The sequence below is a fragment of the Cottoperca gobio genome, chromosome 21 (genome assembly GCF_900634415.1).
Source record: "Cottoperca gobio chromosome 21, fCotGob3.1, whole genome shotgun sequence".
Taxonomy (NCBI): Eukaryota; Metazoa; Chordata; class Actinopteri; order Perciformes; family Bovichtidae; genus Cottoperca; species Cottoperca gobio.
In genome coordinates, this window is record NC_041375.1 from 11385906 (window position 1) to 11413498 (window position 27593).

At 40.2% G+C, this 27593-nt stretch overlaps 1 protein-coding gene across 2 annotated transcripts; it reads right to left on the reverse strand.

The window, feature by feature from the left end:
• htr1fa (5-hydroxytryptamine (serotonin) receptor 1Fa) lies at positions 1 to 27593 on the reverse strand. Of its 2 annotated transcripts, XM_029459814.1 has the most exons (3): positions 27482 to 27593; positions 3010 to 3115; positions 1 to 2509 (listed from the first exon to the last, which is right to left on the reverse strand). In XM_029459814.1, exon 3 carries the CDS (start codon positions 2506 to 2508, stop codon positions 1300 to 1302), a length of 1209 nt encoding a protein of 402 aa, XP_029315674.1. In that variant the 5' UTR covers position 2509; positions 3010 to 3115; positions 27482 to 27593; the 3' UTR covers positions 1 to 1299. The 2 variants fall into 2 exon arrangements, with proteins under 2 accessions (XP_029315674.1, XP_029315675.1); XM_029459815.1 differs by lacking the exon at positions 27482 to 27593 and having other exon boundaries at positions 3010 to 3128.

Genomic DNA, 27593 nt, shown 5'->3' on the forward strand with positions numbered 1-27593 from the left:
TCATTCATATGTGGGCTATTTATTATCGATTATTGAGACAGTGAGAGACAAAGAAAGAAACAGTATACAAATACCGGTCATACTGTCAGAGATGTATGGCCATGTACAGTATGACACACTTTGTATTATCTTTCTGGCATACAGTACACCCTCACACATGACTCATCCACTATATTTCTATCAACATATTGCATGCCCTCTTGTAGACAGTAAAGTAATTGTAGTTTTATTCCAAGTATTCTAGTGGGATTAACGTAATGAGGATTTCTGCAGCGTTGGTTCTCACATGTATTGACCTATAATGCTGGCTATGGCGTGGGAGTGAGATGAGGGTTGATGTGGTGCTTAATGGCTCCAGAATAGATACATAAATAACTACCCCAAGAAATAACTTAAAGGAACATAAAAGGCTGTGAAAAACATAAATTAAAGAGGCAGTGTCACCAATACCTTGAACCCTCTCCAAAAGTGAACCTTTTGTAGTGAAAGTTTAAACGAGCTAAATCCTTATATTGGTCCCCGAGTCATTTTTTTGTTGTATAATTCAGAAAGTGTTATTAATGGTATCATTTGGTCTACAATCATAAAACATTTTATTCACAATGAGGGCATTCTTATCTCTTTATCCTGAAAATTTAAAACATGGTATGTTAAGTACAGCATTTTGATATTTATGAAAGACAGGCAATAACTTCCCACTTTTGGATCGCCAAATGAACTAAGCCAGTATCATTTGCCGTGTTTTTCTGAATACATATCACATTCAACAACACTTTCTGTTAACATCGACTGCAACAGTCACTCGGATAAAAGTTACCCCCTCTAACGCCATGGCCACAGAAATTCACAACTTGGTATGCTGTGGTATTTTACACATGTTAGCCAGCAGCAGGGACTCGATAGAAGGGAGGTCATTAGATGGAAAAGCAGTAATGGTCAGCTATTTAAAGGCCCTTTAATGGGCTGATCACTTATGATCAGAAACCAAGACCTCAAAAAGGTCAGCGATGACCCATTTCCTAAAAACTAACACCTCAGTGTCCTTTCAAATACACCAATTAAGATCAATGAAAGCAGTTCTATTAATAGCAGGACTTGGATTTCAATATGGAACTTTGCTGCAAAGCTCATTGCTGAGCTGGTGCCATTTAGGCTGTTGGAGCGCCTGGTGGAGCGTCTGGAAATGGGTGTCAATCCTTATTGTCTCTCTGGCATAGTGAGTCAGTATTCAGTCAGTACTCTTCCAGCCTTTAGGTTTTCGTCACCCGGTTACATGTTACTGATGTGTAATTGTAACCATCAGAGGTAATGACTGCACCTAACGAGTCTTTGGAAAGCTTTTTTGAAGTCTTCATTAAAGATGGTGTAGATAAGAGGGTTGATTAACGAGTTAAGGTAGCCCAACCATGTCAGAAAGTCAGCCATCTCCATCGAAGTACTGCAAGAGCTGCAGGTGTTGACGATCACCTCCTTGACAAAAAATGGCAACCAACAGATGACGAAGGCCCCTATTATCAACCCCAACATTGATGCCGCTTTGCGCTCCCGTGAGCCTGAGATCCGTGGTCCTTGGTATAACTGGCTCCGACGTGATTCACTACGTGACTCGCTACGTGATTCCTTCCGGCGCGACTTGCCCTGGAAAGCCCTCACCGTTTTACGCACCCGCTCACGTGGAGGCTCCTCAGTTGAGGGTTCAGAGAAAGACTTTTCTGGTGGGCTATTGGGCTCCGGACTTCGAGGTCCCCCATCATCGTTGCCATCTCCAGCAGGGTAGGACGACGGGATCATGCTCCCATTGGTCATACATGAGTGTCGGCTGGCCCGGCTGGCCTCCCTGCGCATATATAGGGTCTGAGCGGCCCGGTAGATTTTGTAGTATAGGATGAGGATGAGTAGCAGGGGGATGTAAAATGCTCCAAGGGTGGAGTACAAGGTGAAGGCCATGTGATGGTGCATCATGATGCACTGGTCTACCTGCTCTGCATCCCCGCTGTAGTGCCGCCATATTAGAGGAGGAAGTGATATGAGGATGGACAGGAGCCACACCACAGCCACCATTGCCCCAGCCCGGGCCCCCGTGCGTTTACGAGAGTACTCCACTGCATCTGTAATGGCCCTGTAACGGTCGATGGCGATTGCAGCAAGGTGCAGGATGGAGCATGTGCAACAAGTGATATCCACACTTAACCAGATGGTACACACCACCTGGCCCATTCCCCAGGTCTCTTTCTGGATGTACATAATACTGAAGGGCATGACCAGCACAGCCACCAGCAGGTCGGTCACTGCTAATGAGCAGATGAGGTAGTTGGCTGGGTGGTGCAACTTGCGCGTGACTGCGATAGCTGTGATCACCAGGCAGTTGAAGAATGTAGTCAGGATAGCCAGTACAGACAGAGTCAGCGTAAGCAGGATCTTAGTGGGAGGAACTTTAGTGGTCTCCAGGGAATCATTACCACTGCTGCTTGTGGCAAACACCCCTTCAGTGTAATTAGGGAAATCCATTCTGCAAGCAGAAGGGAAAGAGAGTTGTGCATTAGATATGAATTGAGCTTAGGGAAAATGTATTTTCAAAAACATTCCTTTTCAGAAGACGAACACTATTTATTTTTAAACTGCGGTGTATATTGTTGTTATTTATGAGACAACAAAAAGTTAAGAAGAGCTGCAACGACAATCTTGATTTAATTGTAGTGGTAAACTAATTGCAGACCAATATATATATTCTTAATATAAAAATAGTGATATTTTTTGATTGAAGCAGCCGACACAGAATACATTGAATTCTGTCTGATATTTTAAGACTTTAAATGTTAGTACATATGTATGTACATGCCATAAATTCAAAAAAGCTATCCACTAAATTTGAATCTTATTGATTTTGAACATTAATAGACAATAATTTTGTGTTCTACACGTACATAAAACATGTCAAAGTGGATAAAAAATAAAGTTTTCATTCGACATGTGCTTATAAAGCCAATGGACTTCACAAACTGTGCCTACCTGTCTGTAGGCTCTAATGTGTTGCATCCAGTAGGTTCAGTGTGCAGCAGACAGTCTGCTTGGATCTGTCCCAACTGCTAGCTCTGTCATCACATCACCTTAACATCTGGGAGAGAGAGAGAACAAAGGAGATAAAGTGTGTGTGTGTGTGTGTGTGTGTGTGTGTGTGTGTGTGTGTGTGTGTGTGTGTGTGTGTGTGTGTGTGTGTGTGTGTGTAAGAAAGAGAGAGAGCGACAGAGAGAGACAGAGTGAAAGAGAGAGAGAAAGACAGAGAAACAGAGAGAGAGAGAGAGAGAGAGAGAGAGACAGAGAGAAAGAGAGAGAGAGAGAGAGAGAGAGAGAGAGAGAGAGAGAGAGAGAGAGAGAGAGAGACAGAGAGAAGAGAGAGACAGAGTGAAGAGAGAGAGAAGACAGAGAAACAGAGAGAGAGAGAGAGAGAGACAGAGAGAGAGAGAGAGAGAGAGACAGAGAGAAGAGAGAGAGAGAGAGAGAGAGAGAGAGAGAGACAGAGAGAAAGAGAGAGTCAGAGTGAAAGAGAGAGACAGAGAGACAGAAGAAATAACATGTACTTAGAACTTACTTAGAAGCAACAGAATAAAGATGCAGTCAAGGACGAGTACACCTACACAGCAGTTGCAGTGAATAGGTTTTTAGAAGCTCATGCAAGTCTGTTTGAATGCAATTTAAACTTCATTCACATGAACCACCAATATCACCAATCTGACTTCTGCTCTTCCAATCGGGGTCAGTTCTTGTTATTATAACATCTCAGACTAAATGCTGTTTCAGAGGCTTTTCAAAATGAATAAGATTCAAATTTAGTGGATAGCTTTATTGGGATTTATGGCATGGACATGCTTAGATTTAAAGTCTTAAAACATCAGACAGAAGTATTCTGTGTCGGCTGATTCAATTAACAAATATCACTCTTTGTATATTAAGAATATAAATATTGGTCCGCATTAGTTTACCACTGCAATTAAATCAAGAGCTCAGGTATGATTGTCATTGCAGCTCTTCTTCACTTTCTGCATTGCACAGTATCCTAAAGACATGAGTGGGAACTGTTGCTATAGAAACAACAAGTAGTACAGTACTTTTACTTTATGTGGCGTTGGAGCAGAGAGAGCCAAACTCTGACTGTCAGGTCTCTGCTGAGACTCTTGGATTCCCAGAGTAGGTCCGGGGGGGTAGGTGGGTGGGCGAGCAGGGTGGCAAGGGTACATGACAACTGAATGAGATAAGAGATTTCAGTTCACTTAACCCCAACAGGTGGCAAGGTTCCAGCTAATACAATCTACCATGAAAACTTTCAAAGCCCCCTTCCTGACAACAAAGTTCTATAGAGTCAAACATTATTTGTTGCACCATAGCTAACCCCTACTAGTACGATATCATTTTATACTTTTCTAAAAGGTTCAAGGTCGAATCAGACGCAAAATCTGGATGTAACTGTGGCATATCATCCTCATCACGTTACAATATTGAACACCTTCTACAGTATAAACGTGTAGCAGTAGTGCAGAGGCATATTGTTTCACTACTTCATTCAAGGTGTGGGCGCTGGCAATCCCTGAGTCACCCAGGGGCTCTTTGCTAGTGTGATGGTTATTGTATAAAAAGAAAACAGTTTATACCGACACAAAGAACTCTTTAGATTATTAAATAACCATTGCATTGCTTTTATAATATATGACTGCGCTATTGACCCGCGTCCAGGTACTTCTGCGTCCGTGCATCGACTACAGAGGATTCAATAACATCACCATCAAGAACTGGTACCCTCTCCCGTTAGTTTCCTCTGCTTTTGAACTGTTACAAGGTGCTACTATGTTCTCCAAGCTCGACCTCCGCAACGCTTACCATTTGGTGAGAATCAGGGAGTGGGACGAATGGAAGACGGCCTTCAATACTCCTAGTGGACATTATGAATATCTAGTCATGCCATTTGGTCTCACCAATGCTCCTGCAGTCTTCCAGGGATTAGTCAATGATGTTCTTCGGGATCTGCTCAACGTATGTGTCTTTGTGGATGACATTCTGATTTTCTCCAAATCTAAGCAGGAGCATGTGATTCATGTACGCCTAGTTCTCCAGAGGCTTTTGGAGTACCGTCTGTTTGTGAAGGCTGAGAAGTGTGAATTCCACACCTCAGAAGTATCATTCCTGGGATTCATCGTCAACACAGATAACATCCAGATGGACCCGACCAAGACTAAGGCTGTCACTGACTGGCTGTCTCCTTCCACACGAAAGGAGCTTCAACGTTTCCTGGGTTTTGCCAACTTCTACCAGAGGTTCATCCGTGATTACAGCTCGGTGGCAGCTCCCCTCACTGCCCTCACCTCCCAGAAAGTGTTCTTCCGATGGTCCCCTGTGGCAGAGGAGGCCTTCTGTAAATTGAAGTAAATTGAAGTTACGTTTCACTTCAGCTCCCATTCTCATATTCCCAGATCCCACTCGCTAGTTTATCGTGGAGGTGGATGCTTCGGACACCGGTGTGGGGGCAATTCTTTCTCAGCGATCGGATGAGGATCAGAAGATTCATCCTTGTGCCTTCTTCTCCCGGAAGCTGTCTCCGGCAGAGAGGAATTATGATACTGGGAATAGGGAGTTGTTGGCAGTAAAACTGGCACTGGAGGAGTGGAGACACTGGTTGGAGGGAACAGAGCAGCCATTTGTGGCTGAACTCTCATCAAGCAAGGTGGGCTCTCTTCTTTAACCATTTTGACTTTTCACTTTCCTACAGACCGGGTTCAAAGAATGTGAAACCCGACACCCTTTCCCGTCAATTCCAGATGGAGAGTTTTCCATCCAGTCCAGAAGGTATCCTTCCTTCTGCATGTGTCATTGGTGCAGTAACTTGGGACGTGGAGGACAAGGTAAAGCGTTCCCACGCTGAACATCCTGCTCCCAGTGCTTGTCCAGATGACAATTTGTTTGTTCCTAGCAGTCTCCGTGCTCAGGTCCTCCAGTGGGGTCATTCGTCTCGCCTGGTTCGTCACCCTGGGGTGAGACGCACCCTAGCGCTGCTTCGTCAACGCTTCTGGCTTCTGGTGGTCTTCCATGGAGGCGGACACCAGAGGATTTGTCACTAGGCCCCCTCTGGTCTTCTCCATCCCTTGCCTGTTCCAGCTCGTCAATGGTCCCACATCTCGTTGGATTTTGTTACTGGCCTATCACTCTCTGACGGTAACACAGTCATACTCACTGTCGTTGATCGATTTTCCAAGTCTGCTCAATTCATTCCACTTACCAAATTGCCTACTGCCAAAGAAACAGCGGAGATTATGCTCCAACAGGTGTTCCGACTTCATGGTCTGCCCTGTGATGTGGTCTCTGACCGTGGTCCACAATTCATCTCTCGCTTTTGGTCTGAGTTTTGCAAGGCTGCTGGGGGCCACTGTCAGTCTGTCATCCGGTTTTCACCCCCAATCCAATGGTCAGGCAGAAAGAATGAACCAAGAGATGGAGACAGCTCTACGCTGCCTCGCTTCCCGCAACCCCTCCTCCTGGTCTAAGCAACTCTTGTGGATCGAGTATGACCACAACACCCTTTCCAGCTCTGCCACTGGTTTTTCACCCTTCCAGTGCTCTCGGGGTTACCAGCCACCACTCTTCCTAGAGCAGGAACGTGAGGCCAGCGTTCCCTCTGTGCAGGCGTTCGTAGGTCGGTGTCGACGCACATGGAGACAGGCTCGCCTCACACTCCTGCGCTCTTCAGAATGTTACCAACGATCCGCCAACCGACGTCGCATTCCTGCCCCCCTGTACATGCCGGGGCAACGGGTCTGGTTATCTACAAAGGATATACCCCTCAGAGTAGAATCCAAGAAGTTAGCTCCACATTTTGTAGGTCCATTCCCCGTCTCGAGGGTCATCAATCCTTCTGCTGTCCGTCTTCGTCTACCGCCTTCCATGAGGGTTCACCCCACATTCCATGTATCCAAAGTCAAGCCTTTTTCCTGTCAAGCTCTCCAGCAATCGTCTAGTTTACCTGTTTAATTTTCCTAACCTGCCCGTTTTGACCCTGCCTGCCTGTTTCTGGACTCCGATTCTTCTGCCTGCCCCTTACCTGATTTGTTTGCCTTTTGGACTGATTTACCGGTATTTGACCCTGCCTGGATTACTGAGTAAACTGAACTATATTGTATTCTGCCGGTCTCTGCTTTTGGGTTCAGTTATGTCGGTTCCAGCGTATATCGTATATTGTCGGTTGAAATTCTGTGTTCTGTATCCTAGGTGTTGGAACTAGGTTTACCTTTGGCGTTAATTATTGAAGTTTGCAGCGTTTTCTGTTAGGCACGTTAGGGTGCCCCGGCGCTCTTTTGTGTTCTTTGGTTATCAAGTTTTCACCCAGAGTTTATTTTGTTAGTTTGGCTTTGATGCTTTATTTGCTCTTGTGTTAAGAGCCCTCCTTTTGTTCTTTGTGGTGTCGTTAAAAGCAATTGTTTGTCAAATTGTCCACCATATGTAATAAATATATCTTATTTTACCATCAACATCTGGTCATATGTTACTCCGTTTCCCTTGCCGAGCCGGGGCGTAACAACAGTCCCCGAGCTAGTATTGGAAACAGCAGCTCTGGCAAAGGTTTTCAAATTGATTTTCAAGGTTGGTGCAAGAAAATTACATCCTAAATTAAAGATTTCCCAAACACTTTATTAAAGGTCTTGGCTGAGAAGAGTCATGATGCTTTCGGCTGCAAAAATAATTTCAAAATACAAATAGTTTCACAGCTTTTCCAGAACAAATTGCTTTGCTGTGGACCAATGAAGACTATTTGCTTCTCTACACCTTCCAGTCTTTAAAGGCAATACAATTGTCTTCCTCTATGTTATGATGCAATTATTCACTCCTTCTCATTTACCCTTGAATGGATTTGGAGGAACAGTACTTGATATGCAGATTGCTTTGCTCAGATAGATGGATGATCATTTCTGCTGCACATCTGTTGTGCTGCATGTCACTACACTGATGTATTCTCTCACCTGCGCATCTGAAAATAGTTCATTCTTTGTTTGTGGACAACAAATATTTTGATATAAAGTGTGGGCATAGTCGGGTGTTTGTGCCTGAACATGAATGTGTGTATATGAGGTGATTGACAGTATGCGCTAACAGTGTCAGCCTGACACTGTCTTTGTCTCAAATGTTCTAAAACACAGGCTTTCTGTTCCAAGGCCATCTGAAGATAAGCTCCAGTGAGCCAGAGTGATTCTCCGTTCTGCTTTAATCAGAACAAAACCATTTGCCCTAGCATGAATTCAGCAAACAGAAAAAAGCAGCATCATTCACTGACTGATGGCCACATTGTTTAAAATGATAGAGTAACTTTCAAGTTTGCTTTTTATGGTGTTGCAGTACAATATCTGTTACGTGCCAGGCAGGTTGTGTGTTGGTCTTGCTGTGTTTTTCTCTTCTCCCCCTCTTCTCTCACCTGTAAGCTAATTAGGTGGTGACTACCTGATTGGCTGGCCTATCAGGAGGAAGGGCCCTCAATAAAGGAGGACCAGTCTGGGGACTACTGCTGACGTCCCCAGACCAAGCAAATTATATACAGTTCTGTTTGTAGTAATGTGTGTGTGTGTGTGTGTGTGTGTGTGTGTGTGTGTGTGTGTGTGTGTGTGTGTGTGTGTGTGTGTGTGTGTGTGTGTGTGTCTGTGTGAGGTTGTGGATTTAGGTAAGTTGGGGGACCCTGTACATTTTCATCCACGTAGAGACTTCTTTGTTAGAAACACTAGTTTAGCAGGTTGTTGCCACCTCTGTATGTGTTTTACACCACGTATTGTTCGATCAGTTAGTAAAGGCTTTTGTTTGTGTTTTGTTGCAAGGACAGTAGTAGCCAGGCCTTGTTTTGTTATATTTATTTATTTTGTTTGGCTCAACCATTTGGTCCCTTCCTCACCCCTACTTTTGAGAGTTCATTGGAACCAGTTTATTTGTGAAATAAACCATTATGCACTGCTACTCCTACTCTGACTCGTTAAATCCTTGGTTGTTGTGTTATTTTCCCCCTCTTCCCCTAGCTACACCTTGGGGACGTAACAGTGGACAACAAATATTTTGATATAAAGTGTGGGCATAGTGGGGCGTTTGTGCCTGAACATGAATGTATGTATATGAGGTGATTGACAGTATGCGCTAACATTGTCAGCCTGACACTGTCTTTGTCTCAAAATGTTCTAAAACACAGGCTTTCTGTTCCAAGGCCATCTGAAGATAAGCTCCAGTGAGCCAGAGTGATTCTCCGTTCTGCTTTAATCAGAACAAAACCATTTGCCCTAGCATGAATTCAGCAAACAGAAAAAAACAGCATCATTCACTGACTGATGGCCACATTGTTTAAAATGATAGAGTAACTTTCAAGTTTGCTTTTTATGGTGTTGCTGTACAATATCTTCTCCATTAATGATCTACTCATTATGGATAGGGTGATCACTTTTAATAGGCTCTGTGATCTGCAATATTAGCAGACTTATTCAGCACTCAAATACCTGTCTGCACTTTCATAATCCATACATTTGAGTTAGTTGTTATGTGACTGTAATATCAAGCAACAGACATATTGTATAATGATGCTTCTGCAGATTCAGGTTTTGCAGATAACGAGGAGGCTGCCAAAGCAGTCACATGGTAAAAATAACCCCTCAACATTCAGAGAGAAAGACAACCAGTGTCTCTCACTCTCACATCTCAATCACATAAAGCACCCTTAGACATACGGTAAACACACACACAGACATGTATATATACTGCATGTACAACAGCAACTTTCCTCTAATTTCAAAAGGTTCTCAGTCACCGATAATAATGTCATCCCTCTGACATTCTATCTCTCCCTCCCTCTCTCTCTCTCTCTCTCTCTCTCTCTCTCTCTCTCTCTCTCTCTCTCTCCTCCTTCACAACAACATTTGGCAGCTTGATGTCTTGCCTGAGCCAAACTGTTTGTTTGTCAAAGATTGTACTCCATGTGATGGATGCAGCTTCACTGTTCTTGTAAGAGGAGAGAGTTGTGAAAAAGCTGACTGACAGTTTAGGAAAGATGCAAAATAGATGAATAACTGCAGCATAAGACGGCACAGCAACTCTCATTAATTTGCCGGTCTCTTATAATTAAAAGTGGAAAGAAATGTCGTATGTAAGTGAGGATAAATATGAACCATTCTAATGCAGAAAGGCAGCCTACATTAAAAGATGATCATGATAAAGTAACATAACAAACCGTCTTTATGGAACGGTAATTGAATGGGATGATATGAATACGTAGAGGGCTCAGTAAAGGGCTGATTACTAGTATTAAACGTTCCCTTGATATTCAAACATTATCATTATGACCACTAAATTTCACTGAAAGACAATGTATATACTTACTGTATGTGGTAATTGCTAATGTGTGTCAAATGTCTTGTGACTCATAGTGAATGTCCTGCAATTCACAAAACTAAACTGCTGTCCACTTTGCAGCAGTCTATTCTCAATCATGGACCTCTGTCCTCATTTCAAGCTTGCCTGGATCACTTCATGCGTGTCACAGCTGGGGTTACACTGCAAAAGCCGATGCACACCATGTCGGCGTCAGCCCGCTCTACCTGCTTCATGCAGATAGAAGTATTAGCTGGTGAGGGTCCACCACCCCGAGGGCTGAATTCAATGGAACTGGTTCAAGTGCTCTTGATGGCTTATGCACCCCCCAGGAGAAAAGGGCTTAAGTAGGTAAATAAGTATGAAAGATTTAAGCGCTCACCTGATACAAATGGAGCAGAAATGGTGTATTCTTTTCATTCCATATGCTTAACTTGTTATGTTGGGTACAGTATATACAGCTGCAGGTGATCATTTTATCACCTGATTATTTTACTGCTGTCAGTGTTGCGTTTGTTGTGTTAACCAGCTTTAATAGACTGATGAGTATAATGCACACATTTGGATGTGAACGTTGCTTTCAATGACATCCAGTGTTGAACAGAGCTGCAACAGTTAGTCGATCGACAGGAAAATAATCGTCGAATATTTTGACAATTGATTTCAGTATTTCAGTATAATTTCAGTAATTTGAGTAATTTTTCATGCAAAATGACTGAAAAATCTGCTTTTCTCTGTTTTATATCATATTAAACCAAATATTTTTGGGACTAACAAAACAAGCCATTTAAAGACATCCCCTCAGACTTTAAGAAAGTAGGATGGACATTTTTCCCTATTTTACTATTTTGACATTTTAAAGACCAAACAACATTAGTTGCAGCCCTAGTGTTGAATGACATGATTTAAAGACACATCAGTTCATTAAATAAAATGATAATTCTCACCAAATCTTTTGCGTTTTGTGGTGTGCTGTGTATAAATATTCTGCATTCAACTTTAAAGATTCTTAAAGTTATCACCATTATCAATGTATGTGCACTGGAGGCTTCTAGTTACATATTGGACCATGATTGGCCAAACGCATACATATCTTACACACATATTGAGGTGAGAAACTTTCCCCCTTCAGCAGATGAATGTGAAAACAGGCTTCTAGTGTCAAAGTCTGCACATTAATTATTCTGCACAGTGAAACAACAAATGTAGGAACAATACGCAAAATATATTTTTCATTTCAGGGACTTTCAGTGATGTTTGTGTTGGCTGAAACAAGGGATTGTGTACGTCGATCCTTTGTGAATTTGGATTATCAAGCTCGGACATGAATGCAGTATAGTAGTATAGTGCTTTTGGGCAAATGCTGATATATATAAACATTCATATATTATGCCATAAGAAATACCTACACGATGAATGACTGATACATAATGATTCTGGGAAGAAGTTGGTGATGTATGATAATACAGATCATGAACAGAAACTATAATATTGTCTCAGTGCTCTGCTGCTGTTAGACCATGTGGAAGTCTGGAATGAAGGGAGGTACAAAGCAAATGTACAGGTCAGAATCACCTGTCCACGGCAAACAGACTTGACAAAACAATCTGAAGCATGCAGACGCCAAACGTGATGGCAAAATTGAGCCTCGTCTTGTAACAGATGATGATGATGATGATGATGATGATGATGATGATGATGATGATGATGATGATGATGATGATGATGATGATGATGATGATGAAAATGCCTCAATCACAGGCTGAGATTAGTTTTTTGCCAAGTTATGCACCAGTAACACAGGGAGCAGTGAAAATGGCTTGTATCACGCTGTCATGCTAACTAATGGGATGGATTCCCTTCGTGAGTAATGACTACTGTATTCTCATTACAACTTTATAGTTTTACATTTACAAATGAACTTTTCCCAACACAGCTCACATTTTTGGTGATTTGACTGGCAAGCACACAAACTGTAGCATGTAACTCTGAATGCATTCTTCATAATATAAAAGGAAATGCATCAAGCTTTTATCTAGTGAGCAGTTAATTAGAGAGACTCTAAAACCAGTACACATATTTGGATCCACATGTACAGGTTTAGTGCGACTATAGCCATATGTGCCCAAAAGCAGTCTGTACTGAGTTTAAAACTAATGGGTAATTGTTACCGGTGTCTGTAGTCAACAGTTTCTTTTAGACCCCATGAAAGCGTTCCCTTTTCAGGTGATTCAGTCACTTTGACGTTAGGATTACTGGTGGTATGTTTGATCTGCTCTCTTTAATTGAAAGTGCTGCGTTAAACCCCACCATCACCTATCCACTGTGCACCTTGATCAAAGCCCCTATAGTAATGAAAACAATTGACGTTCTGGCAGACAGCAATACAGAAGGGTCTTTAAATCAAGGTACAGCAAAACAATCCCACACACACACATGTATGCATCCAAACACATAATATTAGTCAGTTAATACTTTCTGAGTTTCTACACAAACCATAATAGTAGATGGTAGATGGTGAGATTTGAGGGAGGCACTGGAAACACAAAGTTGCATGAAAAATGACTATCACTGAACATCCTGACAACACAACTGCACAGTCTCACCAATCATCTCTATACGACCTCAAAGTTGCCGTGGGGACCAGCTGTGTGTGTCAGCGCTTTCTCGTTAATAGACTTCTTCTGACATCCAGCTATACGGAGGTGAATGGAGACCTATTGGGCTTATTTTCAATCGAGATATTTCATCTAAATCTCACAAGACAAAAAAGACATTTTGATTGTCTGTAGACAGGTTTGTAAAGATGCTTGGATTTTATTCATTTCAGTCCATTCAATAGAATAAGGAAGCAGTCGTTTCAATGTTTGTATTGTGAATGCACAATAGCCGACAGGGAGTTCACCGACAGTAACATCAAGTCACCCAACTCTTTTGTGCGTAGCCTGTTGCTAATTTTTTATCAAACTTGGATACGTCCTCATTGTCCTTGTGCACATGCCCTAGCTGGTAGTTGTTGTGATTATGACTATTAAAGTAACTCTCAATGGGAAAAACTGTCATAATGAATAAAAAGAAAAATACTTTCAAAATAAAAGTTGCTTTTTGTATAGCTTAACAGTTGGAATTCTAATTATTTATAAAACGATTGTATAATATACTGGCACATTTATAAATTATTTCCTCTGCTTATTCATATCGCATGGAACAGTATGATGTGTTATTTATTTATTTGTGGCCCACGTAGGTTTTCATAATTTGTGTTTTAACAGTTCTTCCATTATTGAAAGATATTTGTCATCACTTACTGTGAGCTGCTCTGAGATGGAGCATAAATCTATTTGCAATACAATACAAAACTATATACATAAATACAATAAATAGCTTGGGGCGAACACAGAAGAGGTCTGTACAATATGCATAGGCTTATCACATAATGCAAATAAGATCATCTCTCCAAAGACTTACACTTCACCAGTATAGGATATGAGTCTTTACACAAACAACACAGTATTTACTGTACATCATTTTCACAAAAGAAGGAAACAAATCAGATATTAAATATGGTAAATCAGGTCTGCACGACAGGAGATAAAACATTTCACTGGGATTAATGTTATAATTTTGTCATATTATTACTAACTTATTGTGGATATGATTTGGAGATAGAAATGTAGTCAAAAAGCTAAAACTGGAGTCTGACACATCTGTGCTATTTACTTCAATTTTACTTCAAAGGAATCTGCAACCTGCAGTAGCTGCCAGTGAAGAGCAGAGGTTATTATCTCTCACTAAATTAGCTTTAAAGTTTGGTATTTTTAATATGTATTTGAATATTTAGCATATGGGGTGTGTAGTTTGATATCATTAATGGCCTGATACCAAAATGTTACAGCTATTATGGTCAAAAATCATGTCCAAGTGGCCATAATGAATTGCAATGGTAACCTCCCTGGAAGAGAAGCACAATTAGAAAACCCCTAAAGAAACAGGGCCAAAAAATCAGCAGCCAAAAATATTGAATAAGCAAATTAGTTTGCTTCTCTAAATTGCATGGCCCCTTAACACTGACAAACATCAACACAAGCTGCCAGATGCACAGCAGCCACATATCACCAGCTAATGAAGTTGTTTCAGTGAATGTGTTGGCAAAATATGCTTCAACACATTATCACCTTATCATTCATCTGGCTACCTGAATACTCAAGAGTGGTAATCATCTTTCTTTTACTTCTGTTTTGGTCTACCATCTCTTAAGAAAAAGATATGCTCAAACATGCTCACCAGCTAGCTGCTAACCTTTTCTGTCTGTTGTTCAGTGCTGGGCAGGCAGTGTACAGGTATATCAGATCACAGCTGCAAACAACCCAGTGCTCTTACAATGCTGTATTGTTTTATTTTTGTAAGTGGCGCCCGCAAATTTAATTTTTTTAATATTCACTGTGGTTTTTGTTCTCCCTATAATATTCACTTTTATATACGAAAGCATACTGCCATCTACCTGATGCAGAGATCCCTCTCTCACCTGGAGAAGGCTGGGGGCACTGTGAGAATCATGTTCTTTGATTTCTCCAGCGCCTTCAACACCATTCAACCCAGGCTGCTGGGGGACAAGCTGAAGCTCTTAGGCGAGGACCATCACCTCACCAGCTGGATTCTGGACTACCTCACCAACCGTCCACAGTACGTGGGTACCTGGGTGTTCACCTGAACAATAAACTGGACTGGTCAGATAACTCTGCTGCTCTGTTCAAGAAGGGACAGAGCAGCTTTATCTGCTGAGCAGACTGGGATCTTTTAAAGTGCATGGGACACTCCTTAAGACCTTCTTTGACTCTGTGGTGGCATCTGCTATCTTTTATGGAGTGGTCTGCTGGGGCAGCAGCATCTCGGCTGCTGACAGGAAGAGACTGAACAGACTGGTTAAACAGACTGGTTAAGAAGGTGGTGGGAGATAGGAGATAGGAGAATGACGGCCAAGCTGTCATCTCTATTGGACAACATGTCCCCCCCTCCCCCTCCAGGATACTTTGTCCGCACTGTGCAGCTCCTTCAGCAACAGGCTGCTTCACCCGCGGTGTGTCACAGAGAGATACCGTAGGTCCTTTCTCCCTGCAGCGGTCATACTGTACAATCACCACGGCCCCTGGTACACCACCACACCAAGAACACACTATTCCAACACTGTGTGCAATTATCACTGTCATGTGCAATATTTACCTTTTATCATTTTTTATCAACCACTTTGCACTTAGATTATTTTTATTCTATTTAATTATTGTGTGTATTATTATGTATTTACTTCATATGTTCTTTTGATGTAACAAGGTCAATTTCCCTTTTGTGGGACTAATAAAGGATTTCTGATTCTGATGCTTAGCAATGGGTTAGATGACTCTAAGTCATTTTGGTCCAATAATAAGTTATTGCCAACTGGAAGTGGAACTGACTTTCTCAACATCTACCCCAAACCATAAAGTTTTTCTGTCTTTATCCATATGTTTTATGACTGAAACCTAACAACAGGTCGGACGGAAGATGCAAATCATCTCTGGTGCGAAAGTCCCGTGTTTTACCATTCAGGTATTTGTCAAACCAAATTTGAAAGCGACTATCTGTATCGCTATCTAGTTATGTCACACAAAATATCAGTATTCACGTCTTTATTTTGAAGAACGTGGCTTATGTCGTAATTTTACATATACAGTATCTATAAGTTTAGCTGCTAACCAAATAATGTAATATTTTAATCATGTAACGTTAAGTTATGTAAGTGTTAATGGTCTGTGTGGAAATCCATAGTGAAAATAGAACAGAAGGAAGAACTGCACTGAAATATATTTTTTAAAAACTGGTTGTACATATGTTAAAGGAGGGGGCCCAGATTAAAATACATTTGATTTTTAACATCAATTTATAAAGAATTCTGAAAGATATTAACAACAATCTGAAATGCTCCCTTAGACATTAGCATGCATGCACTTCTTAGACTGTCCCTAACTTCAGTTTATTACCTGCTGTCTGTACAGTCCTGTTTTATTTGTCATATGCAGATTAACACAGCGCCAACCGTACAATGAAATGTGTCTGAGAGAGACAGCATGTCAGCTCAGCTGTAAAAAATTAAATATTTGTATGTGTAGTGTTTGTAGTGTGTATATATATGTATATATTATTATAAAGCTCCAAATAGATGCAGAGGTGAGTGATAATTCTCTGTAGTTTCAGAAACTGCTTGATTCAAAGTTAATAAAGCAAATACTCATTAATGCAGCTTTACGCTTGTGCAATAATCAATATGTTAGTATCAACCTCATACTGTCTCTCAAACATAGAGAAAGACATCAAACAGTGAGTTTGTACCGTTCACTCAGTCAGAGGAACACATTGTGGATGTACGTTAACTCAATCCTGTTTGAGAATTATAAAATAATTGTTACAATTGTTTATATGCACACATTAAACAGTATTGCTTTATTTAAAAATGCCTTACGTAATATGTGAATAAAACACTTCCTTTTTTATCCTACTAATGCAATATTGTTCTGTCTGATAGCGACATCAACAAACATCAACACTATGAGAATATGAATTGAGATGTTTCTTGAAATTAAAAAGGTTGTTATCCAACAGTGAAATGTGATGTCTCATGAATCAGGTTGTTCTTGAATGCATCAACAGCATTACCGTGTAATGATATTGATGGTGAACTGTTCACTATTGCTGCATTAGAGTTTGCTTGGAAATGGACTCATATATACAGTAAATCTCCGTGCAAATTGTTTGGTGCGGATCAAGGTTAAACGAGCGAACAAGTAGAAACAGGGTGATAAAATAAGCCGTTTCTTGGCACACACTGCATACCATCGTCCAAGGTGAATCTTTGTGTGACAGAACAAGGAGAACTTGATGTGCAGGGATTTTCGCCTATAGCATGTATTAGTAACATGTTGACAGAAAGACATTATAAATCTTTGTGAAAATGTAAATGACATTACTGATTTTTCTTCTGATACGCTGCTGACTCAAACTTCATGCTCTTCACTGTTGGAAACAGCTGAGTGATTAATACCTGCAAGGTGAGAGAAAAGGCTTTGAGTGCAGCAGCACGCGGCTTTATCATTTAAATATGCTTGAGAATGACTTCAACATAGCTGCAGGGGTTGAATACATTACAAATTGCCAATTGAATTATGTTATCAAGTGTTGAGAGTAAGGGCTTTCAAAACAGCAGTTCTATTAGCCTTTGCTAAACTTACAAGTGGCAGCTGTTAATATACTTTGGAAACATTCTTAACATACATGAAAGGCTTTGGTCAGGCACTACATTACATTACACATAAACATATATGTTTTTGGTATATTTTTTAAATGTTAAGTTAGGAATAGCTACACATTACTGTATTTGTTTTTAGAAGGGGATGGGGGGGATACATTTAAGACAGGAAATATGTTCTATAGTCAGTCAGATCATATACATGTGTTTTCCTTGTAGTCTCTCACCTTGGAGCGGTGGATTTCAAAGTTACTCTTTATAAATTAGTGATTGGATTCTGAAGACTTCTAATCCTTGAGGCTTGGATGAAATGTCACTGTGAATATCAGGGGCTTGTAGATTTAAACAACATGATTCATTACTTTGTTTTTATCTTCCTCTTCAAATTCAGATTTACCACTCTCTTTGAGCATATCATATGTTAATGTCAGTTCTCTTTTAGAAAGTTTTACTTGATAATTGTCTGAAGTTAAATTAGGTTTAAAAGAAGTAGTAATTAAATTGATTGATAACATTAAGAGAGAATAGAAGATGTTGTTGATTCCAAGCGGGTATAATTACATTACTGCAGTGCAAGACACAGGTCTGGTAACAAGAGGTAAGCACAGATGAGAAACATGATGCTAAATAATATGTTAATATGTTTATGAGCAAGCAACTCCTTCCAGTTGTGCAATTCTGTAAAAACACCAATTAAGGTATTTGTGACTTGAATTGTGTTCTGCATTGGTAGGGACCTGCAGTGGGGTCACTATACCAAGTAACAGCCTGTGTCATAACTTAGACTGCAAAGAAATCCACAAAAAATGGTTAACAATGATCTCAGAAGGGAAAGAAGTTTCTGCAAACAGCCATCTCCAAATGGACAGGCTAGTTCCTAATGTACGAGGGAAAACGTAATGTTTTTTTACCTTGCTAAAAGCTGAAATGTGTTTTCAGATAATTGATAAGTAATGGATTGTGTATGTTTTGTTTTCATTATTTCACAATTCTACACTCACTAAGTTATCATTTACCCCAATTATAGATTCTAAAAAATAATTTTGGCGAAGATATTATATTAGTTTAATTGTGAATAAAGAGGAAGTCAGTTATTGGATGCTTCTTGTAAACCCAACCTTGACCAACCCAATGTCATGACTCTGGATTTGTGTTCCTGTTTTATTTTGTAGAGTTCACCTCCCTTGTGTCATGTCTTGTGTTCACTTCCTGTTTTGTTTTGAAACTCACCTTTCCCTCTCGTTCCAGGTCACTTAACTTCCTGCCTTTGTGTGTTTTCCCGCTTCTGTGATGTCTGCCCTGCCCCTGATTGTTGTCACCTGTGTCCCCTTACCTCATGTATAAATAGTCCTGTCTCCCCTTGTCTTGTGCCAGTTTGTCTTGTAAATCTAGTCAAGTGTATGGTTATTGTTAATGGGTAAACTTTGATAAAAAGATCTTTTGTTGGCACGTCAGACACTTTGTGGAGTCGTGTATTTTGGATCCTATGTTTTTTTTATTCCGTGGTCCTTAACACCCAACCCATATGGAAATGCTCATTAACATGTTCCCATATCTAATGTTATCTAATCTAGTTTATTAATTTAACTCAAACCAAACCATTTTTGGTTCATCGAATTCTTGTACAAGTAGTGGCAGAAGTGCCTTGAATTTTCTGTTGATGTTTGACTTAGAGTAGTGTTATACATTCCAAACAAACAGAGTTTAAATCATATATACATATATACTGTATACAAAAAACAAAACAACTATTTGTGGAACTCAACAGCATCCCTAAATGGAGGAATCAAACGTGTATCTATGTATTTTAAAGCCACTTTCACACATACTGTAGTTCCTGCAGTAAATATATACCATGACAATGCAGGAATAGATGGGACAAGGGACAGTCAAGCTGGCGGTAATGCAATACTTATTGATTCCAACCGGCAACAGAAGAAGATGGGGCAAGGACGGATGCTTGTGTTTGCTTGGCCGCTGCTATGAGCCGTCGCTGTGCGTCGTCATAGTATCATGTTTAATTGCTCATGTTCACAACAAATTTCATGAAAATCAGTTAAAAATTAAACGAGTGTCATTCGATTTTCAAGTCTTGTTTCTGTTTACAAGCAAACCATCACCTACGTTTATTTATGCGACTGAAGAGCCAATGTTCTTATATTAACAAGTACGTTGCTGATTTAAATACGTCGTGTTGTTGTTGTGGTTCTCTCGCTCCACGTAAAAAACTCATTCCGTCAGGCAGACCCTTTACTCTTTACTCGTCTGTTCTTAATCCTTTATGTGCTTGTCCGTGCAATGTTAGCGCTGTCATGAACAACACAGTCAGGCATTTTCCCTGAAATGTTACGAAGTCTTGAGGTGGAAAATTGGTGCTACAGATTTCCCTGAAGATCAATCCCTGCTCATGCACATGCGCTCATGTAGGAAATGTTCCTGAACATTTTAGGGAAAGACAGCATGTGTGAGAGGAGTTGTTTATCTCACAAACACCCATCCTCCCAGAACACAGAACAGACAAGCGCATTGTGCTTGTGATGTGGTGCACATTGTAAGAAAAGTCATAGTTATTACAAACATGTAAACACACAGTTACACACACAGTTACACACATATGCGTGCCTGCATCTACAACCCTCCCACACACAGAGTTCTGAAAGCAACTGGAATGAGTCGTTGAGGTCACTAAAAACCCTCGTAGGATGAGCAATTGACATGTGCAGCACAATCAAATGCAGATTTTTGACAAACTCTTACACGTGTCACTCAGTTGAGGCACTAAAACTAGTCTCATCGCTTTTGCAACATGAGATCAAGTACTGCTTGTATACCAAGCAATCAGAATGCTTTTAACCTGGATGGTCAATGAGCAACTGGTGAATTGACACATAACTTGTGTGCCAGTCCCCAGCTGAAACTGAGCTGGACCTACAAACAGAGGAAATTAATAATTAGAAGTTGTTCTTAACCCAAACTGCAGAGAGCCAGTGTGCATCCCTTGTCTACCATTCAAGGCTGGATTTGCTACAATGTGCGTGAGTGCTGTCTGGATCCCAAATTCACTAAGCAATAACCTAACATATTAGCTTTGATCTTTGGCTTGTCCCATATATTGAGAAAATAAGTGTTTGCTTTTGTGGTTTGGGCACTGCCTGATCAAAAATCAGCACAAACATATAAGTAATACAAGTTACACAAAGAAAGCAAAATCTACCTTTTCATCTCTTTTAAACATCAGGTTAATATCCGTGAGGGGAACATAAGTAAAAACATGTTTGTGGATAATAATGAAAGCAAAGATGTGGTATTTCAACCATCAGCTTTTAAAGATGTCGAGTTTGTGATAATGGCAGACGCTCTGAGATGAGTCCGTTGTGTGTATTTTAATAGCTATTTCACATAAAAGCATATGCTGTATGTAAGCAGAGTGAATGATGTGCATTGCCCTGCTGCTAATTCTACTCTGGCAAATTGCAACTGAGCTTTAAAGATGGTGATTGATGGTTGTTCAGTCTGTCTGTCTTTAAAAAAAAAGCCACGTTGTCCTTGTTGCTTGTTTCTGGAAGTGATCTATTTTTAATAAATATCTCAGAACTTGACAGATGGGAAAGCACTTGCAGGATGTAAATATGGAAGACATAAACTCCGTGTTTATCCTCGCTAGCAGCTTGGACTATTTGTTAATTATGGGGTGTTACATTGGAAATCAATGGTCTGCCGTGGCACTGAGACGTGAGCTGTAAAAGACTTTGGATACACAGATTAGTGGTTTTAATTAAGGAGACAGGGTTTGTTAATAATAATGAAAAGATATAGCCTTATCTTTAGAAACATCCTGTTAATATACTTTTATTATTATTATGACAGGAGCGAAGGAGGTGAAAAATAAGGGTCCACCAGTCGTGTTGGCAGAACATGTGGGAAAATGCACTGTGCAGGAGGATCGATTCCTATTTTATGGGATGCTGTCCAATTATCCATAAATGTAATGGAATACAGGATTACAATTCAATTACATATGCATACGTTTAACCAAGTTGAAGGACAGCAATTATACATAGGTGCAAGGCAATCAGAAAACAGTGTCAATAAAGAAAAAAGTTCAAACTTACTCTACAAAAAGAATCTTTGTAAGGTTATAATTTTAACTAAAACATGCCAGTGTTACTCATTGCGCGGCTCGCATGGCAGTGGGCTAAATAAAGGGGTGATAGATATGATTATGGAGTCAATACAGATATTTCATAAAAACAAGCAGGGCTATTACATATAACCCATTAAAACACTGAAATTGTCTGCTCTATTAGCCTACAAATAATACAAATAATTGATAATAATAATTGATAAAAGATGCAAATATAGACTAGAAACAAGATATTTAAACCTGCTCAGCGGGAACACTGACTCACTGCGGAGTTGCCAGTTGTGGCGGTCTATCAGCACTACATGGTGAATGTGTTCTTGGACAGGTAGATATAGAAATAAATAAACTTAAGGTCATTAAAAATATGTTAACATAAGCATGCTTATGAATATGGACATTTGCTAAAAAAATATTTATATCCCTAAATTTGAACATTTAAATTGGAGGATACTACGACCAACCTGGCACTTCATACTCGCGTTAGCTTGACTCCGGTCGACTCGTTTCAAAACATTTCATGCTAGTTCGCGTGTTTCTACAGACGTAAAATGGATCAACTTCTTATTAAAAAATAATTACACACCAGTTGGACAGAAACAAAGCGTGACAAACGAGGAAAATTAAGATTTGTCTTTGGAGCAACAAACCACTACAAATCGAGAGGAAGATGTTGGAGATGTGGTTTGTGGACAGACAACAGCTGCTCCCGTTAAAAAAAAGAAAGATACGAGCCATACAAGACGAGCAAAGGACATTTTAAGAAAAGTGGACAGAGGAATTTGTATTTGTCCTCCACGAGTCGAACCCTTTGTGCTTAATATGCAAACAAACCCGCTCTGGTTTCAAGAGAAGTCATCTGGAGCGGCATTCCTAAACGACGCATCCAAAATTCAACGAACTTTACGCACCTGGAAGAGAAATTAGTAAAAAAAATAGAGCAGCTTTCTTCTGTTTCTGGACAACAAAGGCTCGTACACAGATCAACTAATACATCTGAACGATTATCTGAGGCATCTTTTGAGATTGCATGGATTTTGGCTCGGGCATAAAAACCTTCTCAGACTCAAACATTGTGAAACACTGTTTTTTTAGCTTCACCAGAAATATTGTTTGCAGAGTTTGACAACATCATCCCAGTATTAAGATAATCCTGCTTTTATTGAATGCATTGGTTGGCTGCATTGCATATTGTATGTTCTGGGTGGGATGACAGATTAATAAGCAGACGTGCTTTTCATATTTTGCGGTAAAAGTGGCTCTCCTATTGACTTTGTCCTCTCACGTAAAAAACCACGACCTAATATTGCTTTTGTTTGTGTGTGTATGTGTCCATACATTTTCCGACCCTTTGCAACCCTAGACACAGCAGTTTGATTCCTGTTTCCAACGGATATTCAACACATTTTTTTGTCATAAAAAAGTTCCTTAAATTAGTCATTTTAACCCAAAACACAATGTTTCCTTGAAGCTATTTAAGTTGTTTAAGTACCGAAACCTCACCAAGTCTTTGGAAGGCACACACAAAATGATGTTGTCTTCTAAACAAACAATATTTGGACCTGTTGACTGGAAATGTTTGACTGTACGAGTTAAGGAGGAGCTAATAGTTACACCTTTAGTTCTGGTGATGATAGTAGTTCCCAGGTTGTAGAGCATGACAAGGGGGGAATTGATTTACTTGCTGTGAGTCTATCAGAACCCGTCAACAGGATAAGCAGGTATAGAATGAATGGATGGATATTATTAACCAAATAGTCTTCTCTCTATTCCACCCTCAACACAAACTTGGTATATTTGGCCTCACGACAGGTAAAGCTGTAAACCAAAAGAAAATGTAACTACAGTCTGTTGTTCCTTCCAGCCAGAACTCTTGTCTTGTGAAATTGAATGCACATTGCAGCCTCTAGGCGCCACTAGTGGGACTTTAGGCTTTTACACGAGTTCCATTAGGAGTCAATTTCCTGTAAGAGGCCATGGGGAGAGAGCATCTCTCAGACAGGGGGTACTCTTTTAAATGTAGCGTCTACGGGTTTGCCAAAGCCAGGCAGCAGTTCACCTATACAAAGTCATGTATAATCCCAGAATTAATATCTGCAACAGCAGGCAAATAGGTTCTCCCACCATCTGTCTCATTATGTTGCCGTACGTGCTGCCTCACAAACGCAGACACACAAAGAATAAATCCCTACGGTAGTGCCGGTATGTTTGTTCTATGCCTTCTTGGTTTCGAACATCCCTAAATGTCTTAAAATATCTATGAAACAACAGTGAGAGCTGTCTAGCATTTGCATACTTCTGGCAGCTGACGACTAATTTGAATTTTCATCTGTCATGGATTGGTAACAATTAATTAAACATTGATTCCTGAAGGCTACGGGATTTTAAAGGTAGCAGAGAAGCAGTATGCAGTTACTTTCACAATAGGCAGTGCTAGCAGACACATTAAGAAGAGAGAGAGAGAGAGAGAGAGAGAGAGAGAGAGAGAGAGAGAGAGAGAGAGAGAGAGAGAGAGAGAGAGAGAGAAAGAGAGCGGGAGCAGAAAAAGGCCTTCTTTCATTGTATCTTCGATGTATCCAGACAGATTTGGATTGAGGCTCTCGCCTCTGTGACATGTCAGTGATAGCTGAAGGTGTACATCAGATAGATCTGTCAGGGCTTTGTTAGTAGCCAGGGGAAAACAGAAAGACGCCGAGAGCTTACCTATAAGCTCCACAAGCATTTAGACAAGAAATCTACTTGTCTAATCAATCTCATTTACATAGTAACAGGGAAGAGCATTTCAGCCAAACAAACTGGCTTTATCCTAATGAAATTACATTATGAGGTAAAGACAGCTCTGTCACAGGAAAGGACAAACTCACATTTAAGAGTATACACCAGCAAACAACCACTCCCATGCAGCCGAAGAACAGGCCCAGGCCCTCTACTTTGAGGTTGGTTGCATTCTTTGATATTTTTGGAAGTGCAAATAGCTAAGAGCAAAACCAGCTGTATAAAAACAGAACGAGTGGGCCTAATTAAAAATATGGAGCTATGTGGGATGTCCATATACCAGCCGTATAAACAACAGCTATTATAACCCTTTTATTTCAGATCAATACACTTTCAGTTTACCACTTAGATCCACCAGGTTATAAACTAAATAAATATACCCAAGTGCACCTAACCAACAGAGGGGAAACACTTGTTCAACATCATTTTAAACATAAGCAACCATGTCCTCTACACCTTCAAATTGGCTCAACTGCAGAATTTTGTTTGCCAGTTGGCTGTCACGGGTTGTAAATCACTAGTCTAAGTTTGCGAAACAGTCATAGCACAATGCCACAACACCCAGTTAACAGGAGATTCAGTGCAGGCACAGTTTCTTTGTTGCTCTCTTGTCCCTCATATTGGTAAAGATCATGCTCGCTAAAATCACCTCTCAGGATCTCTCAAACTCACAATGTTTGAGCTATCTCTCACTTATAATGTTGTATGCAGATTTAAATAAAGTTGTAAGGGTGCTTTAATCTTTTCTCACCTGGACAAACGTAATGCACTCTGGGAGAATTAGTGGAGTGGAGAGCTTTAGTGAATGCTTGACATCCTTGCTTCTCTATCTTCAACTGCTATTGCTAAACTGTTTTTTATCCTCCTCGTATTTCATGATTGCTTCTCTTTGGGTTTAGCTCTATTTTTATAGCTTTTTTTTAATTGCAATGTTTTTTTTCCTTGTAATGCATATTAAGGAATATGTAGATAAAGCCTATTATTACTTGTAAAGCTGTAAAGGTAGTGCAGTTAAGTTACATAAGATGTTATCTTGCAAAAACCCCTCTATAAAATGGCCACTAATACTTTTCATTGCAATTCGCAGACACCAAACCTTAAGCTGCCAGCTGATCCTCTGAGGGAAATAAGGTGCTTGCAGTAGCAAGCATAGACAAGGAAGAAATACAAAGAGTGAAACAAGGTAGATTTATCATAATAGTTACGGTTCATGTATGTCCTCTACTCTTGTCTCTACGGGTGTCTTGAGTATAAATGATGGATTGTTATTATCACCAATACTGATATCTCCACCAGAGTTAAGAAGTTGTTTGTAGCTACAGTCTCAAATGAAATGTAAAAGAATGATCCAGTAAATTCACCAAATGGAGAAAAGAAAGTCAGCTGGTATTAGATCAGTACTTGGAATCAGTCAAAAGTCAAGTATCATGTATCATCGTCAGTATGAGAGGGAATGTGGGATTGTTGGACCCCCATATAAAAGCCCACTTGGCAGGGATACAGGATGAGCTACACTGAATGCTTCTGGCATCATATCGTCAGCAGCCACAATGTGTCCTTGGTTTGACTCTGCTATCCTCTATCACTGTCCATTACTTTTATTTCCAACAGAACTCCGCCACTGTAATTAAGTACCATAGGTAAATGTGTCTCCTCTGCCAAAAAAAAGAACCCAGAGCAAGGACCTTCTTCAATACAATGTCCTCAATAATATGTCCTTCACTACAACAACACTACAATTGCTGGCTTTATTGTGGATACATTTGCATAACTTTGCAGTTTTGGCATGCATTGGCATCCAATGCAGGAAATGAGGTTTCATTTATGTAGTGAGGTAGAAAGGGTTGGGGTGGTGGATGGGCGTGTAACTCACTTCCATGCAAAGGATCAGAGTTTGTATCCCGTCACAGACCCACCATTTCCATTAACTGTCCTGGGAATGAACATGGAAAAGCCTGCAAATCACTCGTCCCTGAGATTCCCTCTTCACCACACTAATCAAATACGACTGTATCCTGCACAAACTGCAAGCACACACACACACACACAAACCCACACATACACCCACACACACACACACACACACACACACACACACACACACACACACACACACACACACACACACGTCACATGCAATGCTCTCCCTTTCTCATATCATATCCACCATCCTTCTTGATTACACTTCATATAATGTTGTGTGTCTGATCTTCCATGGGTTGTGGACCTGCTGCTAGTCAAACAATCATTGCATTGCACTAAAACAGCTTCCAGGTGAATTCCAGAGGTATTTATGTTTGCTTAACTTTCATAAAGTGTAAACCAGATATGAGAAGTTAATTTAGAGAAGATACTGTTTGTGGACATACTGGGCATTCACAAAGACACATGCAGCCACCATAGAGCCTTTTCTTTCAGATCAAGAAGAAGAGGAATCTCATTATTACTCCCTCTCGGTGAGCCAGGTTTGGTATAGATCCTGGACATATTAATCACTCTATACTACTATACCAGATGTATTTGTGTGTTTTTTTTATCTTACATAATAACAATCTCCCCTTCTGATTATCATGCACAGTAATTAAAAAAAAAAAACAGTGATTGCATTGGACACAACACAATTCTAGAAAGATACAGATGCATTGATGTACTAAAGTCTCACCCAGCCTTGACTTTATCTTATTACATGCATTAATATAGTTAGGTTTACAAATGTGCAGACTGATGAGTGAAATATTTAAAAGCCAATTAAGATGACAACTGCATATTTATATCATGCCAATTAAAATATGTGCTTTGTGCACATATCACACAAAGCGAGAAACTATTTCCCAATTTCGTTCCATGGATTCAGAAACTGCATGACAGCCTATCTGTCTCTCAAAAAATGTACCACCTGCTAAATATTAACTTACCCGGCTTCCGTTGCAGATATTATATGACAGAAGAAAGCAGGCATTGGAAGAAGAACATTACATTCCCTTTTAATGTCCATTCGCCGCTCAGCGACGTTCACGCCGACACCCG